The sequence below is a fragment of the Eschrichtius robustus genome, chromosome 3 (genome assembly GCF_028021215.1).
Source record: "Eschrichtius robustus isolate mEscRob2 chromosome 3, mEscRob2.pri, whole genome shotgun sequence".
Lineage (NCBI taxonomy): Eukaryota > Metazoa > Chordata > Mammalia > Artiodactyla > Eschrichtiidae > Eschrichtius > Eschrichtius robustus.
In genome coordinates this window covers 125,674,388-125,699,571 of record NC_090826.1, presented here as the reverse complement: position 1 = coordinate 125,699,571, position 25,184 = coordinate 125,674,388, and the positions used below count along the sequence as shown (strand labels likewise).

Sequence of the window (25,184 nt, the reverse complement as noted above, 5' to 3'; positions counted from 1 at the left end):
CTTAACCAAAGTGAAAGGGGATTAGCGCCGGTGCAACTTCACTTTCCCTTCTCCAACATGGCCTCCGGGCCAGGAAGAAGAAATTGTAGGTTTGGTCTGGACCCCGCCCACGCCCCGGGGCGGGCCAATCACCGCGGGCAGCTCTGCTTGCGCGAGCGCGCTGCCGGTAGGGCGCCTGGTTGTCTCGGTGAGGTTGTCCTTTTGCCACCTGTTTCCATGACTCCTCCTCCCTCTAAGCAGTCGGAGGCCAGGAGGCGGGCTCGGGGCGGGCCGTCGCAGAGTCTCCGCCCCCACAACCTTCTCTAGGCGAGGGCCGCCGGGCGGTTCGTGGGGGAGCAGGCTGAGCTGCCTTGGGAGAGAGGAGGGCGCGAGGCGTTGAGACAGGGGAAAGTGACGAGCTGTCCTTCATTGCCAGCCAGGGAGGAGCACGCGGCCGCTGCCCTACCCAGCTGCCCACGAACACTCGTCCGCAGAAATGTCAGCCGCCGGCGCCCGGGGCCTGCGGGCCTCCTACCACCGGGTCCTTGATAAAGTGGAGCTTCTGCTGCCTGAGAAACTGAGGCCGTTGTACAACCACCCAGCAGGTAATGAACCCAGAGTGGCTCCCACCGAGACCTTCCCTCCCTGTCCCTTCCCTCCCTTTAGAGGCCCACTGACAACTCTGCCGCTGGAGGCATCACCCACAGCCCCAACCCCCTTCCCTCAAGTGAATCCGTGTACTTTCCTATGCTCCCTGCTTTTCATGTTTTCTTTTCCAGCATCTCATAAACTCGTTATTTTCAAGTCTGCGCCCTTTGCGACCTTTGTCGCACCCCTTCCCTTAGGCACAACTCAGACCCGGACCGAGCCTCTGGGTTTGATCCTTCTCCATTTCTGCGGCCAAGAAAGGGTCTGGGCCACCAGGAAACCTCATTCTCTCCTCTTTCCCTCCATGAGTAGTGGTATATTGACCCACGCGGAGAAGAGCTGTCTTTCCGCCCCGGAGGGTTTGGAGTAAAGGTCATACTTCCTTCAGCTCCAGCTGACAGGCCTGCAGATGTGTTAGCCGGTTTCTGAGTCAGTGTCATTCCTTGCCGCATAGGTCTAGTTTGTTTAAGTCTATCCTTATTTATGAAATTACTACTGAACAAGCTCTCCCTGGACCTTTTTGTGTGGACAGACCTGGTTTTAAAATTTGCTCTGCTGCTTACTATCGATGTGACCTTGGGCGAAATCCTAGATCTTAGTTTCTGTAAAATGTGATCGATGTGAGAGTTAAAGATAATGTATGTGTTTGATTCTTCACAAATGCTCAGTAAATGTTAGCTCTCTCTTTAACCTATTGGAAAACAATGTTCTTGTGGTTGAAAAAAATAATTCTATAAGAAACTGGAAGATCCCAATTCCTCCAACTCTCTATCTCCCCACGTATCTGACTATGAAGCAGCTCTTGGGAGTCTGAGATGGTTACTAAATCTAATTTCCAGTTTGATAATGGAGTGAACTGTGTCTTGGAATTATACTTTAGTATAATATTACTTATTGCAGTAGTTTACCCCTTATCAAATTGATCTTTAAGGAGAGGTTTTTACTGATGAAGAAGCTTATTTAGTTTATTTGCCTTTTGGTTCTTTTAACACACAATTTTTGGAATTATGCTGTGTTTTGTGGCAGAGATTTTCAGGAGGGAGAATTGGGCAATGCTTCTGTAATAATCTGGGCTTCAGACTCAACTGAATTCTGTGTAGTCAACCCTGACCCTCTTAAGCTCTGTGTTTGGGTTGTAGGATAAAGACAGGATAGAGGAGGAGCAATTTTAAACTACTTTAAAACAGAATTGGAGGGTAGTTTTATAGTGATCTTTTCCAAGGCCTTGGCCTTAACCACCTATAATGATTCTTTATAATACTTTATTCTACTTTTATATTGAAAAGGAATTATCTTTCATTTGAGATTGGTTAGTAGATTGTGCATTTTATCTGGGTACTCTTGGACTAGTTCAGTTATTGTAACCCTTTTTTTTCAGTGTAATGGAAGGAGCATAGGCTTTGAAGCCAGACTGACCTGGATTTGAATCTTGGCTGTGTGACCTTGACCCCAACCTTTAGTTCTAATCTATGAAATGGGGATAATAATTATCACCATTTAAGGATTGTTGTGAAAGTTAAGTGATGTATTCTCTGTAAAACATGTAGCAGTGTTTGCACGTAGACTCTCAACAAATGTTAGTGTTAGTTCCCTCTTATTAAGCTTTTCACCAATATGCAGAGTAAGAATACCTATCACTGCAAAATTATTTGTGATTAAAATGTTGTAGGGTAGGCACACCATTGTAGAAATGAAGAAACATGAAAAATATAACTGTTGATTGATTCATAAGTACTCAATAAAATCTGAGGAAACACTGATTATTGTTCCAAGAGTTATCAGAGTGAATATTCAAGGTTTTTGCATACTATTTTGCGTAATAGTATGTTATGGAATCATTATATTAAACATTAGAGTAGATTCACATACTGGAGGTTTTTACAGTAATATGCAAGGCTAAATTTTTGAGATTTCATTGTATCATTGACAAGTACGTCGAGACAGTTTACAAGAATATATCTTTATATAAATATATATTAGAGTAGAATATTGCATTATATGTAGAGTTAGACCTGTGGCCTTCATCATCCATTTTTCTACATATTGTCTCTGGCACAGAATAATCTACTTCTGTAGAGCAAGAATAGTGTTCTGTATACATAGAGAATCCTAAAGAAGCTACCAGAAAACTACTAGAGCTAATCAATGAATTCGGTAAAGTAACAGTATACAAAATTAATGCACAGAAATCTCTTGCATTCCTGTACACTAATGATGAAAAATCTGAAAGAGAAATTAAGGAAACACTCCCATTTACCATTGCAACAAAAAGAATAAAATACCTAGGAATAAACCTACAGAAGGAGACAAAAAACCTGTATGCAGAAAACTGTAAGACACTGATGACAGAAATTAAAGACGATACAAACAGATGGAGATATACCATGTTCTTGGATTGGAAGAATCAACATTGTGAAAATGACTATACTACCCAAAGCAGTCTACAGATTCAATGCAATCCTTATCAAACTACCAATGGCATTTTCCACAGAACTAGAAAAAATATTTCCCAGTTTGTATGGAAACACAAAAGACCCCGAATAGCCAAAGCAATCTTGAGAAAGAAAAATGGAGCTGGAGGAATCAGGCTCCCTGACTTCAGACTGTACTACAAAGCTACAGTAATCAAGACAGTATGGTACTGGCACAAAAACAGAAATATAGATCAATGGAACAGGATAGAAAGCCCAGAGATAAACCGACGCACATATGGTCACCTTATCTTTGATAAAGGAGGCAAGAATATACAGTGGAGAAACGACAGCCTCTTCAATAAGTGGTGCTGGGAAAACTGGACAGCTACATGTAAAAGAATGAAATTAGAACACTCCCTAACACCATACACAAAAATAAACTCAAAATGGATTAAAGACCTAAATGTAAGGCCAGACACTACAAAACTCTTAGAGGAAAACATAGGCAGAACACTCTATGATATAAATCACAACAGTGCTCGCTTCGGCAGCACATATACTAATATTGGAACAATACAGAGAAGATGAGCATGGCCCCTGCGCAAGGATGACATGCAAATTCGTGAAGCGTTCCATATTTTTTTTTGTGTGTGTTCCATATTTTTAAAGCAATTATACTCCAATAAAGATGTTTATAAAAATAATAATAAATAAATAAATCACAGCAAGATCCTTTTTGACCCACCTCCTAGAGAAATGGAAATAAAAACAAAAATAAACAAATGGGACCTAATGAAACTTAAAAGCTTTTGCATGGCAAAGGAAACCATAAACGACGAAAAGGCAGCCCTCAGAATGGGAGAAAATATTTGCAAATGAAGCAACTAACCAAGGATTAATCTCTAAAATATACAAGCAGCTCATGCAGCTCAAAAAAACAAACAACCCAATCAAAAAATGGGCAGAAGACCTAAATAGACATTTCTCCAAAGAAGATACACAGATTGCCAACAAACACATGAAAGGATGCTCAACATCACTAATCATTAGAGAAATGCAAATCAAAACTACAATGAGATATCACCCCACACCGGTCAGAATGGCCATCATCAAAAAATCTACAAACAGTAAATGGTGGAGAGCATATGGAGAAAAGGGAACCCTCTTGCACTGTTGGTGGGAAGGTAAATTGATACAGCCACTATGGAGAACAGTATGGAGGTTCCTTAAAAAACTAAAAATAGAACTACCATATGACCCAGCAATCCCACTACTGGGCATATACCCTGAGAAAACCATAATTCAAAAAGAGACATGTACCACAATGTTCATTGCAGCACTATTTACAACAGCCAGGACATGGAAGCAACGTAAATGTCCATCGACAGATGAATGGATAAAGAAGATGTGGCACCTATATACAATGGAATATTACTCAGCCATAAAAAGAAACGAAATTGAGTTATTTGTAGTGAGGTGGATGGACCTAGAGTCCATCATATAGAGTGAAGTAAGTCAGAAAGAGAAAAACAAATACCGTATGCTAACATATATATGGAAGCTAAAACAAAAAAAACTTGGCCCTGACGAACCTAGGGGCAGGACAGGAATAAAGATGCAGATGTGAGGACACGGGGAGGGGGAAGGGTAAGCTGGGATGAAGTGAGAGAGTAGCATTGACATATATACACTACCAAATGTAAAATAGATAGCTAGTGGGAAGCAGCAGCATAGCACAGGGAGATCAGCTCTGTGCTTTGTGACCACCTAGAGGGGTGGGACAGGGAGGGTGGGAGGGAGACGCAAGAGGGAGGGGATATGGGGATATATGTATACGTATAGCTGATTCACTATGTTATACAGCAGAAACTAACACAACATTGTAAAGCAATTATACTCCAATAAAGATGTTAAAAAAAAAAACAGAAAAAAAAAAAAGAATAGAGTTCTAACCAAATGTGTGTCCTAGCAAGTTCAATTCTCATAAGATATGTCACTCCCCCCACCATCTCCTGACTATAAAAGTATGTGACTCCACACTAACCAGCTGCATAGCTACGCTCTAGATATTTGTTCAAAGAAATAACCTTGAAGTCATGCTGCCCAGTGTTTACTTAAAAGCTTAGTTGGGAAAAAAAAATTTATTAGTGGAGTGTCATTCCTTTGTACTTATGAACTCCAAAATGGGGTGAATCATCCCAAAGCATGAACAAAATGAAACATTGGAATGTAGGAAGAAAACAATAGGACTTCTATTAATACTTACTATTACTTTATCTTTTTAAAGTTTCCATTTTGTATATGTTTTAAAATATAAAAATAAATTAGTACACATATATATGTATGTGTAAATAGTCCCTTTATTACGATGGTTAGACTTAAGATTTTTCAACTTTACAAGATGGTTCAAAAGTAATACAAATTCAGTAGAAACTGTACTTTGAATTTTGAATTTGATCTTTTCCTGGGCTAGTGATATGTGGTACGATGCTCTCATGATGCTGGGCGGCAGCAACGAGCCACAACTCACAGTCAGTCATGCGGTAAACAATCAGTACGTCCATTCTGCACCCATGTAGCCATTCTGTTTTTCAGTACAGTATTCAATAAATTACAGGAGATATTCAACAATTTATTATAAAATAGGCTTTGTGTTAGATGATTTTGCCCAACTGTAAGCTAACGTAAGTGTCCTGAGCATGTTAAAGGTAGGCTAGGCTAAGCTATGATACTTCAGTAAGTTAGGTGTATTAAATAAATTTTCAATTTATGATATTTTCAACCTTCAATGGATTTACTGGGATGTAACCCTATCATAAATCAAGGAAAATCTGTACACAACTAAATTCTATGGAGTCTATATGTATTAATTTATATATATGTATATATATGGACTGTATATAGGGGGTGTATGCTCAAAATTTTTTTTTTTTAACTGATGAGGCAATGTGTTCAAAAGAAGCTAGGAGACCTCAGCTCTAAGGAGTCCAAAGAGTCTCTAAAGAGTTATATCTCGGGAATTCCCTGGAGGTCCAGTGGTTAAGACTTGGTGCTTTCACTGCCATGGCCCGGGTTCAATCCCTGGTTGGGGAACTAAGATCCCACAAGCTGTGTGGTGCAGCAAAAAAAAAAAAGAGTCATATCTCAATAGAACTGGGGGAAAAAATAGAATTAAATAAGAAATAAATAATAAAAATAAATAAATAAAAACTATCCTTCAATTAAGTCAGCCCAGAAAACAGCTATCTGAGCCATATAATTTTTGCTTACCATAGCTTTGCTTATATTGAATTACATTTTGGCTTAAGTGGAAGAACTGTTGAAAAAATACTTCTATGAAACGTGTTGCAGTGTTTAATTTGCTGTTGCTGAGAATATTCTGTACATTGCATGGCGTTCTCTCTGGGAAGGTTCATGGGAAAAGTTACTTTAAGGTCTTCATAACAGGAATATTTTCATTTTTCCTAGGTAAGAGAATTGGTTTTTCCTTTTTATCTTACAGACCTAGAGAATATTTTTTAAAATAAAAACATACTAAATGAACCATTATTAGCAGTGTTCATAAGGGAATATCTTTATCAAAAAAATTCAAAATTAAATGCTAAGGGAATTGATGTTATACTAGATAGTTTAATACAACTTAGTTCAGAGAATATATTGTTTTATTTTATGTAAATAAAGCCAAATGGGGATCAAATAAATAACCAGTGTAGAAACCCACACAGTTATGTATTAACATGGTTATTTAGCGTCTCTGTTAGAACAATTTATTTTCTTCCTACAGAGATTATCTGAAGAATTTTAATGCCAGTCTAGGATAGACATCTAGATATCTATATCATATTAAATATATCTGTATTATATACCATGTATAATACATCTCTCTATATAAATATATTCTTAAACATATTGTTAATATATATTATGTTTAAATATATACACTAAATATGTAAATATACATATATTATTTTTTACAGTAATAACCTCTGTTACCTTAAAATTAAGGAATGAGAACCAAAATGGAAAGTTGGGATTTCAAATACAATTGTAAGATATTGATGAAAAATAGAATATCTTTAAACTAGTTAGCTCCAAGAAAGTTGAATTATTTAATATTTTTTGAGGGCCTGCTGTATATTAGATACTGTTTTGGCATTTGAGATATTTTAGTGAATAAAATTAAAATCCCTGGCCACAGAGATTTTGTATTCTCAGAAGAGATCATAAAAGTAATACAATCCTTGTTGTAGTTGTTAGTTTGACACTTAACATAACTTTTGCCCACTAACCTGATTTTAAACTTATTTTAAGAAATTAAGACTGTTCATGCCTCATCTAATTTGATTCATTAGATGTACTAAAGGAGAAGCAAGCCCTAAGAGAAGCTATAAATAGTTTGTTATATACACTCTGCTATATATAAAATAGATAACCAACAAGGACCTACTGTATAGCACAGGGAACTATACTCAATATTTTGTAATAATCTGTAAGCGAAAAGAATCTGAAAAAGAATATATATATATATTCAGTTATATATATATATATATATATAAATATGTATATATAAAACTGAATCATTTTGCTGTACACCTGAAACTGACACAACATTGTAAATCAACTGTACTTCAGTTTAAAAAAAATAGTCTGTCATTTCCAAGTCATGTAATAATATTAATTTTGTCTATGAGAGAGTGTGAAGTACATTTAAAGTGTGGTATGGCATAGCAGAAAGAGTACTAGGATCAAAGAGGCCTGTATTCTGGTCCTTGCTCTATCTGGAGCTATCTGAATATGAGACAAATTACTTAACTTTTAAGTGCCTTTTCTTTTTCATGTATAAAAGTAGAAGAATTTGGATTTTCTTTAAGTTTCTTTCCAGCTGTAATAGTCTACAATTTGGTATTTCTGCTAGGGCTTTTCTTAGTTTCAGAGGCTTCAAGAAACTCAGATTTCATCAGGGAAGACTATATAATTATTGTTAGATTAGATTTTAGGGATCTAAGTTTTTATCCTTGTTGTGCTATGTATTTTATATAAGTAATTTTACCTCTCTGGGCCTCAATTACCTGGTTTATAAAATGAATGCCTGAACTAGATGATTTCAACAGTCTTTCTAAATCTAGAAGTCATTGATTCTTTGTTACTGAAGAAATGTATAAATTTAAAATGTATCAACCCTAAAATGCATATTGGCTATCATAGCTAGTCACTTCACCTGTTATTTTTCTTTGGCATTTTCACCAAAGCCTGTTTTCAATCAACATTTTAAAAATCATTATACACCTATGACGTTCTGGGTGCTATTTGAGTGAGCTCTTTCCAAGGCCTTCCACGAGATATAAAGATTGCTTGGCTCTAAAATGGTAGCCCCATCATGTTCTCGGTATGAAATCAGAACCAGTTTTAGTACAAATAAAAATGAGTAATCTTTGACTGTCAATATCTGTGTGAATTTGTAAGTAGCTGGCTACATGATAGCAAACAGATGGACTTGCTTAATACAAGGAACGTTAGAGGAAAGTTGAGGGATGTTGAAAGCAGTAAACCATAGAGAAATGGTATGAAAGGGGTTCGGTGGAGTAGTGGACGGCATTCAGTAAGAACTTTATTCTCAACATTGGGAGCACCTCAATTCAATATTTGTATATGTGTACGTTTGCATGTGTATAAAAGTTACTTATTCTGTTCCAAGAAGGAAGTCTTTCCCTAGGAAGAGAATCATACATACAATAAATGACATACTTTCTGGGTAGAATTTATAAAGTATTTCATTAGCAGTCATTCCTCTCAGGTAAGGAAATTAGGAAGTAAAATTATGTCATTGTTTTATTAATAGGTTCATCAAAGTTCATCAAGGCAACTAGATTTGTTAATTTGTTTGAAAATGTAGGTCTCTTATGTCTCTTACATATTTGGTTGTGATATTCCCTTGCAGAATTTTTCAAATTCTTCCATGAAAGTTTGAACTTTAGAAAACATCAGTTTCACTTTAAAAATCAGAAAAACATATAACAACACAAAAGAAAATGACCATTATATTATTCTTCGTATTTTTTGTTATGCTTGAAAATAGTTCATAGTTTTACAGTCAATCCTTGTTGCTCATCTATTTTATGTATAGTAATTTGTATCTGTTAATCCCATAGTCCTAATTTGTCCCTCCCCGCCTTGGCCTCCCCTTTTGTAACCATATGTTTGTTTTGCTGTATAGTTCATAGTTTTAAATAGTCAGCATTTGAGGACTTTTCCAACTTCCAAGAGTGGACTTATAAGAAACAAGATGAAAATGTGTTAATTGTTAGTTAATTCTTTGTCTAAAGGAATGTATATTTATATCTGATGGGGACACACTTCCCTCATCTTGGACTTCAAATTAAATTTCTTAAGAGCTGCTTTTTCAATATTCAAATATATTTTCAAATATTCAATATATTTTCAGCAATTCAAAATTTCTGCCTAATCAAGTTTTTTCATTTATCATAATGAATGTTAGCTAGATACTCTATTTATACTTATGCTTATCTTGATTTTAAGGTGTTATAATCACTTCAGGTATCATGATTATTTAATGACTTCATTTTTTTAATGCTCTCCAGTGAGAATAGCTATGTCATTGTAGAACATAAACCTATTTTTCCCAGGTCTAGAAAGACAATGTGACATTATATTTTCACTGTTTATGTGATACCTGTTTCCAAATATGTTTTTGTCGAAACTTTTTGTTTTAGGTAAATAACAAGGACCTACTGTACAGCACAGGGAACTATGTTCAATACCTTGTAATAACCTGAAAATGGAAAAGAATCTGAAAAAGAATATAGTTATATATGTATAACTGAATCACTTTTCTGTACACCTGAAACTAACACATTATAAATCAACTATACTTAAATAAACAAGTTTTTTTAAACTTTACATTTTAAATGTCAAAATCAGTTGGGATGTTTCCTCATTACCATTTCCATTATTGACTGATTGCTGTTTTCAAGAAGATAGCCTCTGTTCCTGAATTCATACACATCTATATTTATTTGACTTCTTTACTTTTAAGGTAGAAAATGATTAGCTAAGATAAAATGGAAGGGTGAACTAAAATAAGTTTTCTTTAAAATTTTTTGTTAACCTATTATATGGTCATGGGTATTGCTAGCTATTTTTTCCTTTTTTTAACAATGAAGAAAACACTGCTTGTTTGCACTTACAGATCTCCAACCCTAATTATTTGTGTCAGGTGTCATCATCCTCTGATATTTCAGAAAAATTAGAAATTTAGAATGTCTTATTAATATATATTTGCTACTGATGTTTTGAAATTCAGTGCTTACCAGTTGTTAAACTAATTTAGGCTTTGTTTTATAGTTTAAAATCATGCACTAAATAAAATATTTAAACTTCTCTTTGGCCCACATTCTAGCAACCATAATTTCATGTTCGAAGTTTTTGTTTGGTTCAGTTGTGTGGGAGAAGGGCAGTTTTTATTTTAAAATTATCACCTAGCTCAGGGCAGTTGAGTAAATTAGTTACCAGGCAAACCTACTGAAAAGCTTGACTGTTCTTTAACCCTGAAGGGTCAACCATTTCAGCTCGTAAAGAAACCAGAACCTTAGAGGCATTGCTCAGGAAACAGTTTTTGGGGTGGCAGAAGAGGAAGCATCAGTTTTGAAATAGGAAGAGAGGATTCTGTTGGGGAATCCAAAGCCAGAGACGAAAACAATGTATTGGCTTACCCTTGAGTGATGAAGCCAAGCTTCATGCAGGGATAAGAAATAAACTTGGTAATTGATACTGCATATGACCCTGAGACTTTGTATATGACAAAGAAAAATAAACCAGGTGTGATGATAGGAATCTCAGAAACTCAAACTAAATAAAATAACCAGAGTTTGAAAAGATTGACTTATAGGATTAGTGCATTATGGCATCAGGCTCATGGGAAGAATTTTCAGGAGCCAAAAAGGGAAGTATCATGGTCTAAGAGTAGAGTAACTAATGAGTGAAAGTCTAGTACCAGTTCCCTGGTGTAAAGGGAACCTGATGTCCCTGAAATCCCAGCCCTGAGGATGAAGCGGTGTCAAGGCAAATCTGGGTCAAACCTAAAATTTGAGTATCTTTGATTAGCATCTCTCCTGGATATGGTTAATCCAGTTCAATTCTGTTCAAAAATATTATTTGTCAAGAAAAACTAAGAAACAGGCTTTGACTTCTAGACCTTGCCTAATTAAAGTGACAGATGCGTAAATAGATCAGTTTAATTGTTAAGTGCAGTAAACTAGAAGAATAGACAGGCTGCTCTGGGAGTTCAGAGAAGGAGCATTTAATCTAACCTGGAGATGTTAAAGAAGGCTTCCTTGAGGAGCTGAAACCTTCAATGAGTTTTTGAAGGATATTGGGAGTTAGCCAGATGAAGACAAGGCCAAATAAGGGGACTAGTAGCTTGTGCTTAGGCCCTTTAAAACCAGCACTGTGTTTTATTTACCAGTGCATCCGCAGTGCCTACGACACTGTAAAGCATGCAGTAATTATTATGGGTGAACGAATGAGTGGTCTTCTCTGCAACAAATTAAACCTACAGCTATGACTGGATCTTAACTTAGCTATGTGCTTTTTCTTTTTTTTTACCTCCATGCTTTTTCAATTTCAATATCTTTTGTTTTGTTCCTAAATAATAGGTTTAAGTCAATTTTATCTTTTAAATGTTATTTATTTGTGTGTGAACAGAAACATTCCTTGATTATTAATGGCAGTGAATGCTCACCCACTGGGGGGAAACTGGATAAATCCATCTTTACCTGCTGATGCTATTTGAGAAATATTACTGGGAGTAGATGAAGAGAAATAAATGTGTTACATTTGGGTGATGATGCCATTTTAGATGTGATTTTTGTGATCCGTAAAAACAAATTATTTATTCTTACAAAGTAAAGTGGAATATTAAGGCAGAAATAATACAATTAGATTTATAATTATATAATTAGAATATAAATTATAATTAGATTTTTTAAATTTCGAATTTGCTTAAAATCACTGTTGTCTTATGTGAAATTGATTAATTTTTGTGTTAAGAAAAAAATGTCTTTTGTTGATCCAGTGTGTTGAGAGCATACATACCATATTAATTTGTATTGGATTTAGCTTTTAAATTACCATGGACAAAGTCTGTTTCTCTCCTGTCACTGTATCCCGTGGAAGGTTAAAAGAGACATATAATTTGGAAGAGTTACAAGTGGGCACAGTTATGTTATGTGGTTAAAGAGCACAAGTTTAAGAGTTAGAAGACTTAGGTTCTAGTTACAATTCTGGGCTTACTAGCCACATGACTTGAGTAGGTTATGGAACTTCTCTGAGCCTTACTGGTAAAATGAAGGATTTAGATTAGATGATCTCTGAGTTTCCTTCCAGCTCTGAAACATCATGCTTCTCAAATTCTAGGTTATCTAAGAAACCATAGTCATTTTCAATACTGTCAACATTTATTGAACATTTTGCACGAGGCAGATGAGTACCAGGATAACTAAAACAAGGTCCCTGCTATTAAGGAGCTTACAAATCTAGGCTTTCCGCTTTCTCATGTGCCCTTTGAAGTTAGGTTCATTAATTTTTTACTAGAATATATAGAATTTTTATAAGAACTTTTACTAGAATACATGTGGTGACATGTCATTTATAATAATAAATATTAATAGAATTAGTGAATATATAAATATCTGGGACTTCCCTGGTGGCACAGTGGTTGAGAATCCGCCTGCCATGCAGGGGACCTGGGTTCGATCCCTGGTCAAGGAAGCTCCCACATGCCGCAGAGCAACTAAGCCCGTGCACCACAACTACTGAGCCTGCGCTCTAGAGCCCACGCGCCTCAACTACTGAGCCCACAAGCCGCAACTACTGAAGCCCACGTGCTCTAGGGCCCACGTGCCACAACTACCAAGCCCGCGTGCTGCAACTACTAAAGCCCGCGCGCCTAGAGCCGGTGCTCCGCAACAAGAGAAGCCACTGCAGTGAGAAGCCCACGCACCGCGATGAGAAGCCCACACACCGCAATGAAGAGTAGCCCCCCCGGCTCGCTGCAACTAGAGAAAGCTTGCGCGCAGCAACGAAGACCCACTGCAGCCAAAAACTAAAAAATATCTACTGTGGCTCGTATCACAGAAATTCCATAATTTGTCATTTCCTCAACTTGAAGATTATCCTTAAGTGAAATAACATTAAGTTCCATGTTCAAGGCGAAACGTTAGGAATGGTTTCCGAAACCATCTCCATTATACTTTAGCTAATTTTAATAGTTCACAAAAATACAAATAATTGACAAGGAGATCAAAACAACTTGTATGAAAGATTGATAGTGTGGTGACTCTCTACATTTTAACTTAAATACAAAGTATGCAGAAAGCATAGTAAAAATTATTAGAAATAGATTGATAAACCTTTGAGTTTTTGAAATGTGGTGATGGCTATTAAAAGACATATTGAAAATAGTTGGTTTATTGCTAAATTTTTCATTTTTTTTTTCAGGTCCCAAAACAGTATTTTTCTGGGCTCCAATTATGAAATGGGTAAGTCTTGAATTTTTGCAGAAGCTACTGAAAAAGATATTCTTTAAAGGAGCTTATTAATTTGAAGTAACTTTTCTGAAGGATGTACTTTTAAATGTTCATGGTATGTCTTGAAGTAATTTTATACAAATACTCTCAGATGTATCATTTTTACTGCATAAAGCATACTACCTACTTTAGTTTTTCTGAACTCCTTAGATAGGTAAGAGCCCTTTGGGGAACGTATTGTTATCAAAAAGCTTATAATTATGGGCCCTAGGAACATGAAACTTCATTCTAAAATTTTGTGACTATGTAAAACATTAAATTAGTTAGAACACCCCCAAATTAACTTTTGTTATTAATTTAGTATGAGAACTTCAGATACTAACACTAAAATAGAGGCAAGGAAAGTTATTCTCAAAAAGTAGAAGAATTTATCCAAGGGTATATATATTAACATTTGGGAAATGATAGAATATGGGACTTCTGACTCCAAGACCAATGCTCTTACACTATGCCAGAGTTTCCATTCCTAAAGCTCTCATTTAGCTGAAAAGAAATAATTGCGATGGCTGTTAATAACAAATCATTGACTTTACGTTGGAAGGGCCAGTTTTGGCTTAATGCAGTGCTTCTCGAAGTGTCATCCCTGGACCTGCAGCATTGGCGTCACCCAGGAATATGTTAGACATGCACATTTTCAAGCCACATCACAGATTTACTAAATCTGAAACTATAGGGATGGAGCCCAGTAATTTGTGTCTTAATAAGCCCTCCAGGTGATTCTGATGACTTCTAAAGTTTGAAAACTACTGGTCTGCAGGCTTTTTTTTTAACTGTAATAAAATACACATAAAATTATCATTTTAACCATTTTTTTCGTGTTGAGTACATTCACATCAGTGTGCAACCAATCTCTAGGACTCTTTTTATCTTGCAGAACTAAAACTCTGAACCCATTAAACAATAGCTCATTTCCCTCTTCCCTAGCCCCTGGAAACCACCATTCTACTTTCTGTGAATTTGTCTACTCTAGGTACCTTAGATAAGTGAAATCATACAGTATTTGTCTTTTTGTGCCTGGCATATTTCACTTAGCATAATGTCCTGAAGGTTCACCTATGTTGTAGTATGTGTCAGAATTTCCTTCCTTTTTAAGTCTGAATATTTCATTGTATGTATATGTCACATTTTGTTTATTCAGTCATCTGTTAATGGACACTTGGGTTGCTTCACCTTTTGGCTAGTGTGAATAATGCCATTATGAACAATGGTGTACAATATCTGTTCCAGACCTGCTTTCAGTTCTTTTGGGTATATACCTACACGTGGAATTGCTGAATCATATGGTAATTCAGTATATTCAGAACTGCTGTACCATATTCCATAGCAGGTACACTATTTTACACTTCCACCAGCAATTCACGGGGGTTGCAATCAATTTCTCCATATCCCTGCCAACACTTTTTACTTTTGTTGTTGCTGTTGTTTTATAATAGCCATTCTAATGGGTGTGAAGTGGTGTCTCATTGTGGTTTTCATGTGCATTTACCTAATATGATTAGTTATGCTGAGCATCTTTTCATGTGCTTATTGACCATTTTTACATTTTCTTTGGAAAAGTATCTATTTAAACCCTTTGCCCAAGTTTTAATAAAGTTGTTTTTTGTTTGGGTTGTAGGCTATTTTAATTCTCTTAAATGTACTGTTTTAAATTGTTAGAACAATTCGGAAACTCAGCTGTAAATCTAAGTAGTTGAGAATGTTAGAACTGGAATTACCTGTCCCTCAATTTTATGGCCTTAGGCAAGTTCAGTCTCCGCCCTTTTGTCTCATCTATAAAACAACAAGATTAGAGTAAATTAGTGGTTGGGAGCTATATTTTACAGAGAACTAGGGAGCAGTTCTCTTTTTAGATTTATAAGTTGAGAAAAGCTTCCATCAGTTTAAAAAAGAAGTTTCAATATATCATCTTTAATGATTCTAGTCATACTCTAAGCATTTAAAAGAGTGATATTGAAAAAAAATACTAAGAAATGTATATTACTATTTCCTTTCTCTTTGCTCCCTACCAACGCTTAAAATTATATCTGCAAAGTGGAATTAATTGCTGAAATATTGTTTCTAGCACCAAAATTTAAAAAGTAAGAACAGGGGCTTCCCTGGTGGCGCAGTGGTTGAGAATCTGCCTGCCAATGCAGGGGACACGGGTTCGAGCCCTGGCCTGGGAAGATCCCACATGCCGCGGAGCGACTAGGCCCGTGAGCCACAATTGCTGAGCCTGCGTTGTCTGGAGCCTGTGCTCCGCAGCAAGAGAGGCCGCGATAGTGAGAGGCCCGCGCACCGCGATGAAGAGTGGCCCCCACTTGCTGCAACTAGAGAGAGCCCTCGCACAGAAAGACCCAACACGGCCATAAATTAATTAATTAATTAAAAATTTTTTAAAAAGTAAGAACGATAAAATAGATAACTCATAAGGACCTACTGTATAGCAAAAGGAACTCTACTTAATACCCTGTAATGACCTATATGGGAAAATAATCTTAAAAAGAGTGGATATATGTATATGTATAACTGATTAACTTTGCTGTACAGCAGAAACTAACACAGCATTGTAAATCAACTATAGTCCAATAAAAATTATTTTAAAAAAATAAATTAATAAAAAATAAGAATGACTTAATGTATTTACAATAAACTGGGGGCGCCCCTGACCCCAAATTTACCACAGTTTAGAAGTTCATTGATTTTTACCAAAAGCTTTGATGTTTCTTTGATCTGGTCCATCAGTGTTTTGAAACATTGACAGTATTATGTACTCATAAGTGCTTTCTCCACTGTCTCCTTTAAAAATATCTATTTTAAGTTCATGTTGACATCATACATAGTCTCCTGATGACAGCATAGCAATGGAAATTTCTGTGTTTTGTTCTTGGGTGGGGAAACTTTTTTTGATATTTAGTTTATGCTTTCCTTTCCCAGAGCATTTGATAATAATTAATCTATGGTAACCTATACGTGACATGTAGCAGTTGCTGCTGCAAGCCACCTAAGTTCTACATTAAGAATTTTAGACTATACTTCTTTAGAGATTTAACTGTGGTCAAATCCTTCTTAGCCACTTTAGTTGAAGCCAAATAATTAATTATAAAGGTCAAAGTGGATAATTCTAAAAAGCAACACTACATACCCTTAAATATTTTAACTTAACGACTATAAATACATATTCATTTATCAATCATTTACTATAAGGCCAAAGCTTTGATTTGTGTATGGATCCACTGGTTTTGAGTTCCACATCATCTGTCTTGGATGAATTATACCATAGTGCATCCTACATGATTTCAGTTTAGTTTTCTTTAAAGCAGATCAAGTTTATACACACTTTCATGATAACAAAAACCTGCTAGATTTTTGTCTCTCCACCATCTTTTAAAATTTATTTTATTTATTTTTGGCTGCGTTTGGTCTTTGTTGCTTTGCGCAGGCTTTCTTTAGTTGCCGAGAGCAGGGGCTGCGCTTCCTTACCGTGCGCGGGCTTCTCATTGCAGTGGCTTCTCTTGTTGCGGAGCACAGGCTCTAGGCGCATGGGCTTCAGTAGTTGTGGCTCGCGGGCTTAGTTGCTCTGTGGCATGTGGGATCTTCCCGGACCAGGGCTCGAACCCATGTCCCCTGCATTGGCAGGCAGATTCTTAACCACTGCACCACCAGGGAAGCCCCTCACCCCCCCATCTTTTTATATCTGTCTTGTTCACACCAAATTTGACAGCAAGTTTAACTTGCCTTTATTCAATCTTTCCAAAACAGTCACTTTAGTTTTCATAGAAATAACAACCCTCTTTCTGTGTTTCACCTGTTTACCTAGTTCATTAAACTAGGTAAATTACAGTAACAACTAAAACTGGTATAAGCAGGTTTGAAGACAAACACAGTGACTTGATAAAAATATAACTCAACTGGTGAGAGCAAAAATGCATGAGTGCAATACAGAATAAATAGCCCCTAGCCATGAGTATTCAGCCATGGGCATCATTAGCTTGTTTACAGAAGGAATGGGTATCATTGGCTAATCTGGGAAAACTATTATGTGGAGGTCAGTTGAGGGAGCTTTTTTCCTTTTTGTTCATAGTCTTTTTGTGCAGACTGGGTTTATATATATATATATATATATTTTTTTTTTTTTTTTTTTTTTTTGGCCACTCTGCACGGCATGTGGGATCTTAGTTCCCCAACCAGAGATCAAACCCAGGCCCCCTCCAGTGGAAGTGCAGAGTCCTAACCACCAGGGAATTCCCAACTGGGTAATATTTAACTCTTGAACAGTATGCCATTTTGTGTGGCTAATTTTTCTCTTTTCTGTTCTCCTTAGGAATAAGTCAAACTGTATTTCAAGATTACCTCTGCAGATTTTTAATGTCTGGCTACTTGCTTTTCCAGCTGGAACTACTTATATAGACTAATTCGCAGTTTAAAATCTTGAGAACTTTGTTATCCCTAAGCATTTTGGAATTGGAATATTCTATAGTGGTATTTCATTTTTAGCCCTCCTCTAGAAGTGTCATATGACTTTTTTTTTTTACTAAAGGAGAAAATATTGGAAGGAAGGAAGGAAAGGAGGAAGAAAGGAAGGAAAAAATGTTTTACACTATCTGATGAGTATTTACTCCACCCAGTGGAGATAACCAGGTGCCAGAAAGAATCACACACATTTGAAAACCAGTTTTTAATTGATGGAAGCAGAGAACTAACTTGATTCTACTAGATGCCAAACTCTCTGTATTGGGTTATTTAATACATTATCTAATATTTAATCTTCACCAGAAAAAAGGTGTAAAGGTACTGAGGTTCAAAGAACTAGAACTGTTGTGAGTGACAGAGTCAGGATTTGAACCCTCAGTTCTGATTTGACTTCAAAGCCTAGGCTCTTAAACACTTACAGGACCCCCTTTAAAAGTCACTGTGGATCTTTCTATAATTGGTACTTTCTCCCCATGTTAGGGAGTATTTTACATAATCTTGTGATATACTCCACACACTCTCTGACTCTACAGTTCTATTATTTGAATAAAGTTCATAACAAAGAAGAATAGGAACACAGACCTTCTGCCCCTGAGGCTAGAAATACAGGAAAAGGTACAGAGACTAATATTCCCTTATCTCTGCTTCTCTAAAGATGTAAGCTACTATTTGTTGTTGATAATAATAATATTTTCCAGGCACTATGGTAAATATTTTTGAAGCATATTATCTCATTTAATCATATATCTCTTTTGCAAGGGAAGCTATTCATATTCTCATTTTATACATGAGGAATTTAAGACAATGTGTTATGTAACTTGACCAAAGTCACCCAGCTAGTAAATGGCAGAGATTAGATTCACAGTAAGATTTTATAAGGTAATTTACATGAGGTTAGAGTGGTATAGAAGTAGAGAGGGTTTTTTTTTTTTTTGCCTGCATTGGTCTTAGTTGCGGCACTCGGGATCTTCGTTGAGGCACGCGGGATCTTTCATTGCGGCACAGGCTCTTCACTGCGCCTTCGCGGCACGGGGGCTTCTCTCTAGTTGTGGTGTGCAGGCTCCAGGGTGCATGGGCTCAGTAGTTGTGGCACGCAGGCTCTCTAGTTGAGGCGTGCAGGCTCAGTAGTTATGGTGCGCGGGCTTAGTTGCCCCGTGGCATGTGGGATCTTAGTTCTCCAACCAGGGATCGAAGCCGGGTCCCCTGCATTGGAAGGCGGATTCTTTACCACTGGACCACCAGGGAAATCCCCTAGAAAGGGATTTTTTTTTTTTTTTTTTTTTTTTTTAGAAATGCGGGAAAGGAAACTAATATAGTATTATAAATCAACTATACTTTAATTTAAAAAGAAGAAGGCTAAAGAGGCATAACATCCAAATGCAATGTATTATCCTGACCTAACTACTCTGGACAAGAAAAATAATGTTTTAAAAGACATCTGGGGGCAGTTGTCAAAATTTAACTATGCACTGTGTATTAGACAACAGTGTCTTATCCATGTTAAATTTTGTGATTAGATTGTGGGTATATAAGAGAATGGGAAGGTAGTCTTGTTCTTAGCAAATGTACACTAAAATACTAGGGAGTCGAAGGGCATGATGTCTACAACTTCTTTGTAAATGGGTCAGAAAATATATATATACATATAAAGAGAGAGGATAGTAAAGCAAATATTTCAAAAAAAAAAAAAAGAGAGGGAGAAAGAAATGTGGGAGAGGGGCCTCAAGACCTCTGTGGGAGAGCACAATTACTAACATGTCCCAGAAAAATAAAATGTATACTCTGAGCATAAACAAAATCATGGCTGCTACCTTCCTCCAAAAGACAATGCTAGAATATAGCCTATAGTCATCATAGATCTATTACAGTGTAGTAATACGTAGACTGAGTAGAATAATGCTAGAAATCAGTCCCTTTCTTCCCCTCTACAACGGCAGTATTCCACCCTGCCAAAGTGGAACAGGTATGCAACGGAGAAAATGTACATTGGGACCTGGAAGAAGAATGTAAGAGTGATGATTAGGAACCATTTGGGAAAAAAATCACAGGACTATGGGTGAAAATTAACAAGAAAAGTAGTATTGGTCATGATTTACCTCTACTTATACTTCAGTATTTAACTATTTGCCCCTTTTTTAAGCCAGAATCATTGCTTCCTTGATCTACTGACTTTATTAAATCAAAACCATTTGGATTTGGTTTAAATTTGTAAAAATTCACAAGTATGCATATGTTCTATTTAGGAGAAAAAAACCCTGGGCTGATTTATATTTTTCATGTAAGAGCATCTTTTAGAAACTCAAAAAAACCTGAAAATGAATTTCTTAAAACCATATTTTCTAATGACATATTTAGGATTTGATTTTAAAATTGGAGAAAGGGAGGAGGAGAGGTGATGTAAGTATGGCAGAATGTTAATAATTGTTGACTGGGTGATGGGTATGTAGGGGTTCTTTGTACTAGTCTCTCATTTTACATTAGTGTGAATTTTTCATCAATAAAAATCATTCTGTTATGTATTCTAATCTCTGCAATAGAGTAGCATAACTAATATTCTAGTGAAGACTCATTACTAAACTTTCTGAGTGTTGCTGATGGTAGGGTATAATTCTATAAAAAACAGTGTTAAAAACATACCAGAGAAGAAATGACCAGGTATAATTTGACATTAAAGAAAAATTATCTAACCAAGAAACTAAAATTATAGCAGAGTTTTTCTGATACTTCCACTTTTAAAAAAGAATAACATTGCAAAAAATATGAAAGGAGGAATTTATACAAATAGCTTTCAAGCATCTTCCACACCAGTGGTTCCCAACATGCATAAAGAATATGTAAATTCTTATGTGAAAGAAGTATCATTTGTAGAACAAAAATACAAATATACTTATAGAAAAAATATATACACACACTACTGATTTTCAAATATATGAAGCTGTTTAATGTGATTAACAAAATACAACTTAATTCAAAAACATTTCTGAATTCATTGTAACTTTTTGTCATGATATATTTTTTCTTAATGCATGGATACTAAAATCATAGCTACAGTCTGAAAATCTCGGAAATAGTTTGTGTTTTAGTTAAAATTGAGAACCATTACTACATACTCATGATGCTTTTTTTCTTTCTTATGTGTTAATGTGTACTTCTAGGGGTTGGTGTGTGCTGGATTGGCTGACATGGCCAGACCTGCAGAAAAACTCAGCACAGCCCAATCTGCTGTTTTGATGGCTACAGGTAAATTAAATGAATATCTTCCATACAGGGCGTTCAATAATTTTGTTTTATATCAATGTACTTAACTGTTTCATGTTTGAAATACATATACACACACTCACACAGAAAGAAATTAACAGTGTTATCTCTAGGAAGTTGTTAGACTATAGCCAAAGAAGGCAGAGGAGGGTTATAAAAATTTCCCTTTGATGTAAGAACTGAGTGTTTTGTGTAATGATGAATTATAGCAACTTCATTAATGTCTCAAATTATAGCATTTCTTTGTCCTACTTTGTGTTGTCATAGTCTTATTTATAATTATTTTACTCTAATATTAAATGTTCAGATAAGATTGCAGCAGTACCTATGCTTTTTTAAAAAAAATTTTTATTTCAACAGGGTTTATTTGGTCAAGATACTCACTTGTAATTATTCCCAAAAACTGGAGTCTGTTTGCTGTTAATTTCTTTGTCGGGACAGCAGGAGCCTCTCAGCTCTTTCGTATTTGGAGGTAAGCTTACCACAGGTGTAAAAAAAAACCTGCCTCAGAAGCCATCCGGCTAGCAATACTTTTTTTTTTAAGATTCATATATAATGCTCAGACAGGATGTGCCTGAAGCAGACATTAAACATTTCTAGAAAGCCTTGGGGTTTGAGTTAAAAGTGTTAGGCAGTATGTTACCTAGGTTTCAAATCTGTGTGTTACCTAGATGTACAGCCCTTTGATAGAGTCTCTTTTATTAAGATAACATATATAATTTAGGATATATTAGGTAATTTTCTGCATGAACTTTTTATCACTTACTTTCAATTATATATAATAAAGTGAGACTTAAATGTATAGTTATATAGTATTGGAAATGATGTTTAAAGTGAGGCTGCTAGTTTCATTGGAAAGTATGTATTCTGTGAGCACTGGAAATTTTTAAAATTCAGTGATTAATATTATTTGTCAGTGACTGGTTACCACTCTGCAGTGAGCTTAGATGAAGGCTCTGGCTTTATTTGAACCATAGAACCTTCCTAACTTACAAAACAATGTTATGAATAACAGCTTTCTTTAACTAAAAAAATTGAATGATTTCAGTAAAGAAATAGAAAACATCGAGCTATATAATTTACCTTCCTTTCAGAAGGCATTCTGTTCTGCAGAGTATAGTACATTTTAATTTCATTCATCTGTACTATCCCTAGCTTTACTAGTAGCTTAATTCTGTAACCTTTTTATAATATTCTAGCACATAACGCATAGATGAATAAATAAACTCACTCATTCTACACAATGCCTGACAGCCATTTTTAGGGCTTACTTATATCGATATAAACTTCAGTTAGTACAGAGATTTTATTCACAGAGTACTTTTCTCATGCACCATCTCATTTTGACCTTATATTAACTCATGGTAGTAGAACTATGAGAACACTAAGTGCCACATTCAGAAATATTATTTCTAATATAAGAAATTCAGGTTTAGGGCTTCCCTGGTGGCGCAGTGGTTGAGAATCTGCCTGCCAATGCAGGGGACACGGGTTCGAGCCCTGGTCTGGGAAGATCCCACATGCTGCGGAGCGACTGGGCCCGTGAGCCACAATTGCTGAGCCTGCGCGTCTGGAGCCTGTGCTCCGCAACAAGAGAGGCCATGATAGTGAGAGGCCCACGCACCGCAATGAAGAGTGGCCTCCACTTGCCGCAACTAGAGAAAGCCCTCGCACAGAAACGAAGACCCAACACAGTCATAAATAAATAAATAAATAAATAAATAAATAAATAAATAAATAAATAAATAAATAAATAAATAAATAAAGCAAATAATTAAAAAAGAAAACGAAATTTAGGTTTAGTTTGACAAAAGGATTTTTGGCCTTTCGGTTACAATAGCAGATTAGATTTAGTTAGAAATATAAATGTTGGACTCTATGGAGGACTTAGCAAAATACTGTTGAATATTTGAAATCAGGACCTTTTGAGAAATCTAGGAGGTATGGTAGGCTTCATGGAATAAGTTCCTTCTTGTGCTTATTCAGTTTTCCACTTTATTTTCAGCTGAGAAGAATAGGAAATGAAGCCCAGGGTGATGTAAAAGGGAAAGACTCTGTAGCTTTGTGGTTAATTCTTCTTTGAATTAATGAGAATTGAAGAAATTGTCCTTAGTTTCAATAAACTTTAAGTATTACAACCTCCTAACCCAGTAGCCTGCCTGCATCACAGAATTATATTTTATTTTTAGTGATTAGACAGGCCCATTCCCAGTTGATTTTATTCTCAGGAAAGATGCTTTGTGAGTATAAAATTAAAAGTTCTAGGGGCTTCCCTGGTGGCGCAGTGGTTGAGAATCTGCCTGCCAATGCAGAGGACACGGGTTCGAGCCCTGGTCTGGGAAGATCCCACATGCCGCAGAGCAACTGGGCCGGTGAGCCACAATTGCTGAGCCTGCGCGTCTGGAGCCTGTGCTCCGCAGCCAGAGAGGCCGCGATAGTGAGAGGCCCGCGCACCGCGATGAAGAGTGGCCCCCGCTTGCCGCAACTAGAGAAAGCCCTCGCACAGAAACGAAGACCCAACACAGCCATAAATAAATAAAATTAAAAGTTCTAGATGACCACGTTTTGGTAAACTTTATACATATATTCACATGTTTGTCATACTCTTGTATAGTTCCAGAATGAAAATATTCTTACATTAAAATAATATTTTTGTACAGGTAACTATATGTCAGTTAAGACGTTTTGACAGTTGGAAACCAGATTCAAATAAAGTCCTTGGATTACTCTCCCATCTGCCTGTTTCTTCCTATAAGCCTCTGGGAAGATTGTACTTACAACTGTATAGCCTCTTGACTAGTGAGAAAGAAGAGATGGAATATGCTTCCCATTCCCTTCTTATTATAAATGTATCATCTATTGTGATCCATGATTTTTTTTCTTTCTGTTTTCTTTATAGATATAACCAAGGACTAAAAGCTAAAGCAAACAAGTAAGAGTTCTTGATCACCCTAACAAGCCAGATGTGGACATAACCACCGGGACCTAGTTTGATTTATTTTTCAGTTGTCAACGAGGTGACGCTAGCTGTGCTAACGTTTGTAAGGCATAAAATCTAACTGTAACTGGGAGGTAGTACTTGATTCAACAGAAAAATAAAGCAAACTTTTAATAATATTGTCTCTTTACATATTACTTAAGGAATTTATCTATGGATATTAGTAACATTTTTTTTTTACTATTTGTCCATAATAAATCATACTGCTCATACATACCACTGGCCTCCTTCTGTTCTAGTCAACCAAAGTGTGTGCGTATAAGAGCACACATATTCCAGTGAGTCAAAAGACAGTCGGGAAAAAAAAAAAAAAAAAAAGACAGTCGGAAGGTTCAATAATCTGTGTACAGTGAAGGGTGATGAAGTAGCTAAAAGTGAAAGGAAATAGAGCTAAAGAGAGTTGGAAATGGGTTGTGGAATGGCCAGCAACATGACACCTCAAACTGTTTTAAAACATTTTAACTTGAAATGAAGAATCTTGTGAAGAATATGATTTTTTGTATATCGTATGAAAGTCTTTTACAGCTACAGAGTAACAAAGGATTTGTAAATTTTTGAAATATATTCAATAACTGATGTGATGTGGCAGAAAAGCTCTAGAGTCAGGCAGACCTGAATTTGAATCCCAGCTGTGTGACTTATAATCTCTGACTTTGGGCAAGTTAAGAAAGTGTCCAATAAAATACAGTGTGTGTGTGTGAAAAAAAAAAAAGAAAAGAAAAGAAAGTGTCCAGCAGAGTGCCTGGGACCCTGGGACATAAGTCAGCTTTCTGTAAATGTGTGTGACCTTTGTCCCCGTTATGAGGATTCATATTTGATTTGAATTCCCAT

General features: G+C 36.2%; 1 protein-coding gene and 1 non-coding gene across 2 annotated transcripts; both read left to right on the top strand.

Annotated features, from left to right (window-relative positions):
* The first annotated feature begins 216 nt into the window (after positions 1-216).
* MPC2 (mitochondrial pyruvate carrier 2) lies at positions 217-24,470 on the top strand. Its single transcript, XM_068541205.1, has 5 exons — positions 217-584; positions 13,557-13,597; positions 21,253-21,337; positions 21,716-21,827; positions 24,255-24,470. Exons 1-5 carry the CDS (start codon positions 476-478, stop codon positions 24,289-24,291), a joined length of 384 nt encoding a protein of 127 aa, XP_068397306.1. The 5' UTR covers positions 217-475; the 3' UTR covers positions 24,292-24,470.
* LOC137763255 (U6 spliceosomal RNA) lies at positions 3,577-3,683 on the top strand. Its single transcript, XR_011073798.1, has one exon. It is a non-coding gene; the product is annotated as a U6 spliceosomal RNA (small nuclear RNA).
* Positions 24,471-25,184: the final 714 nt, after the last annotated feature.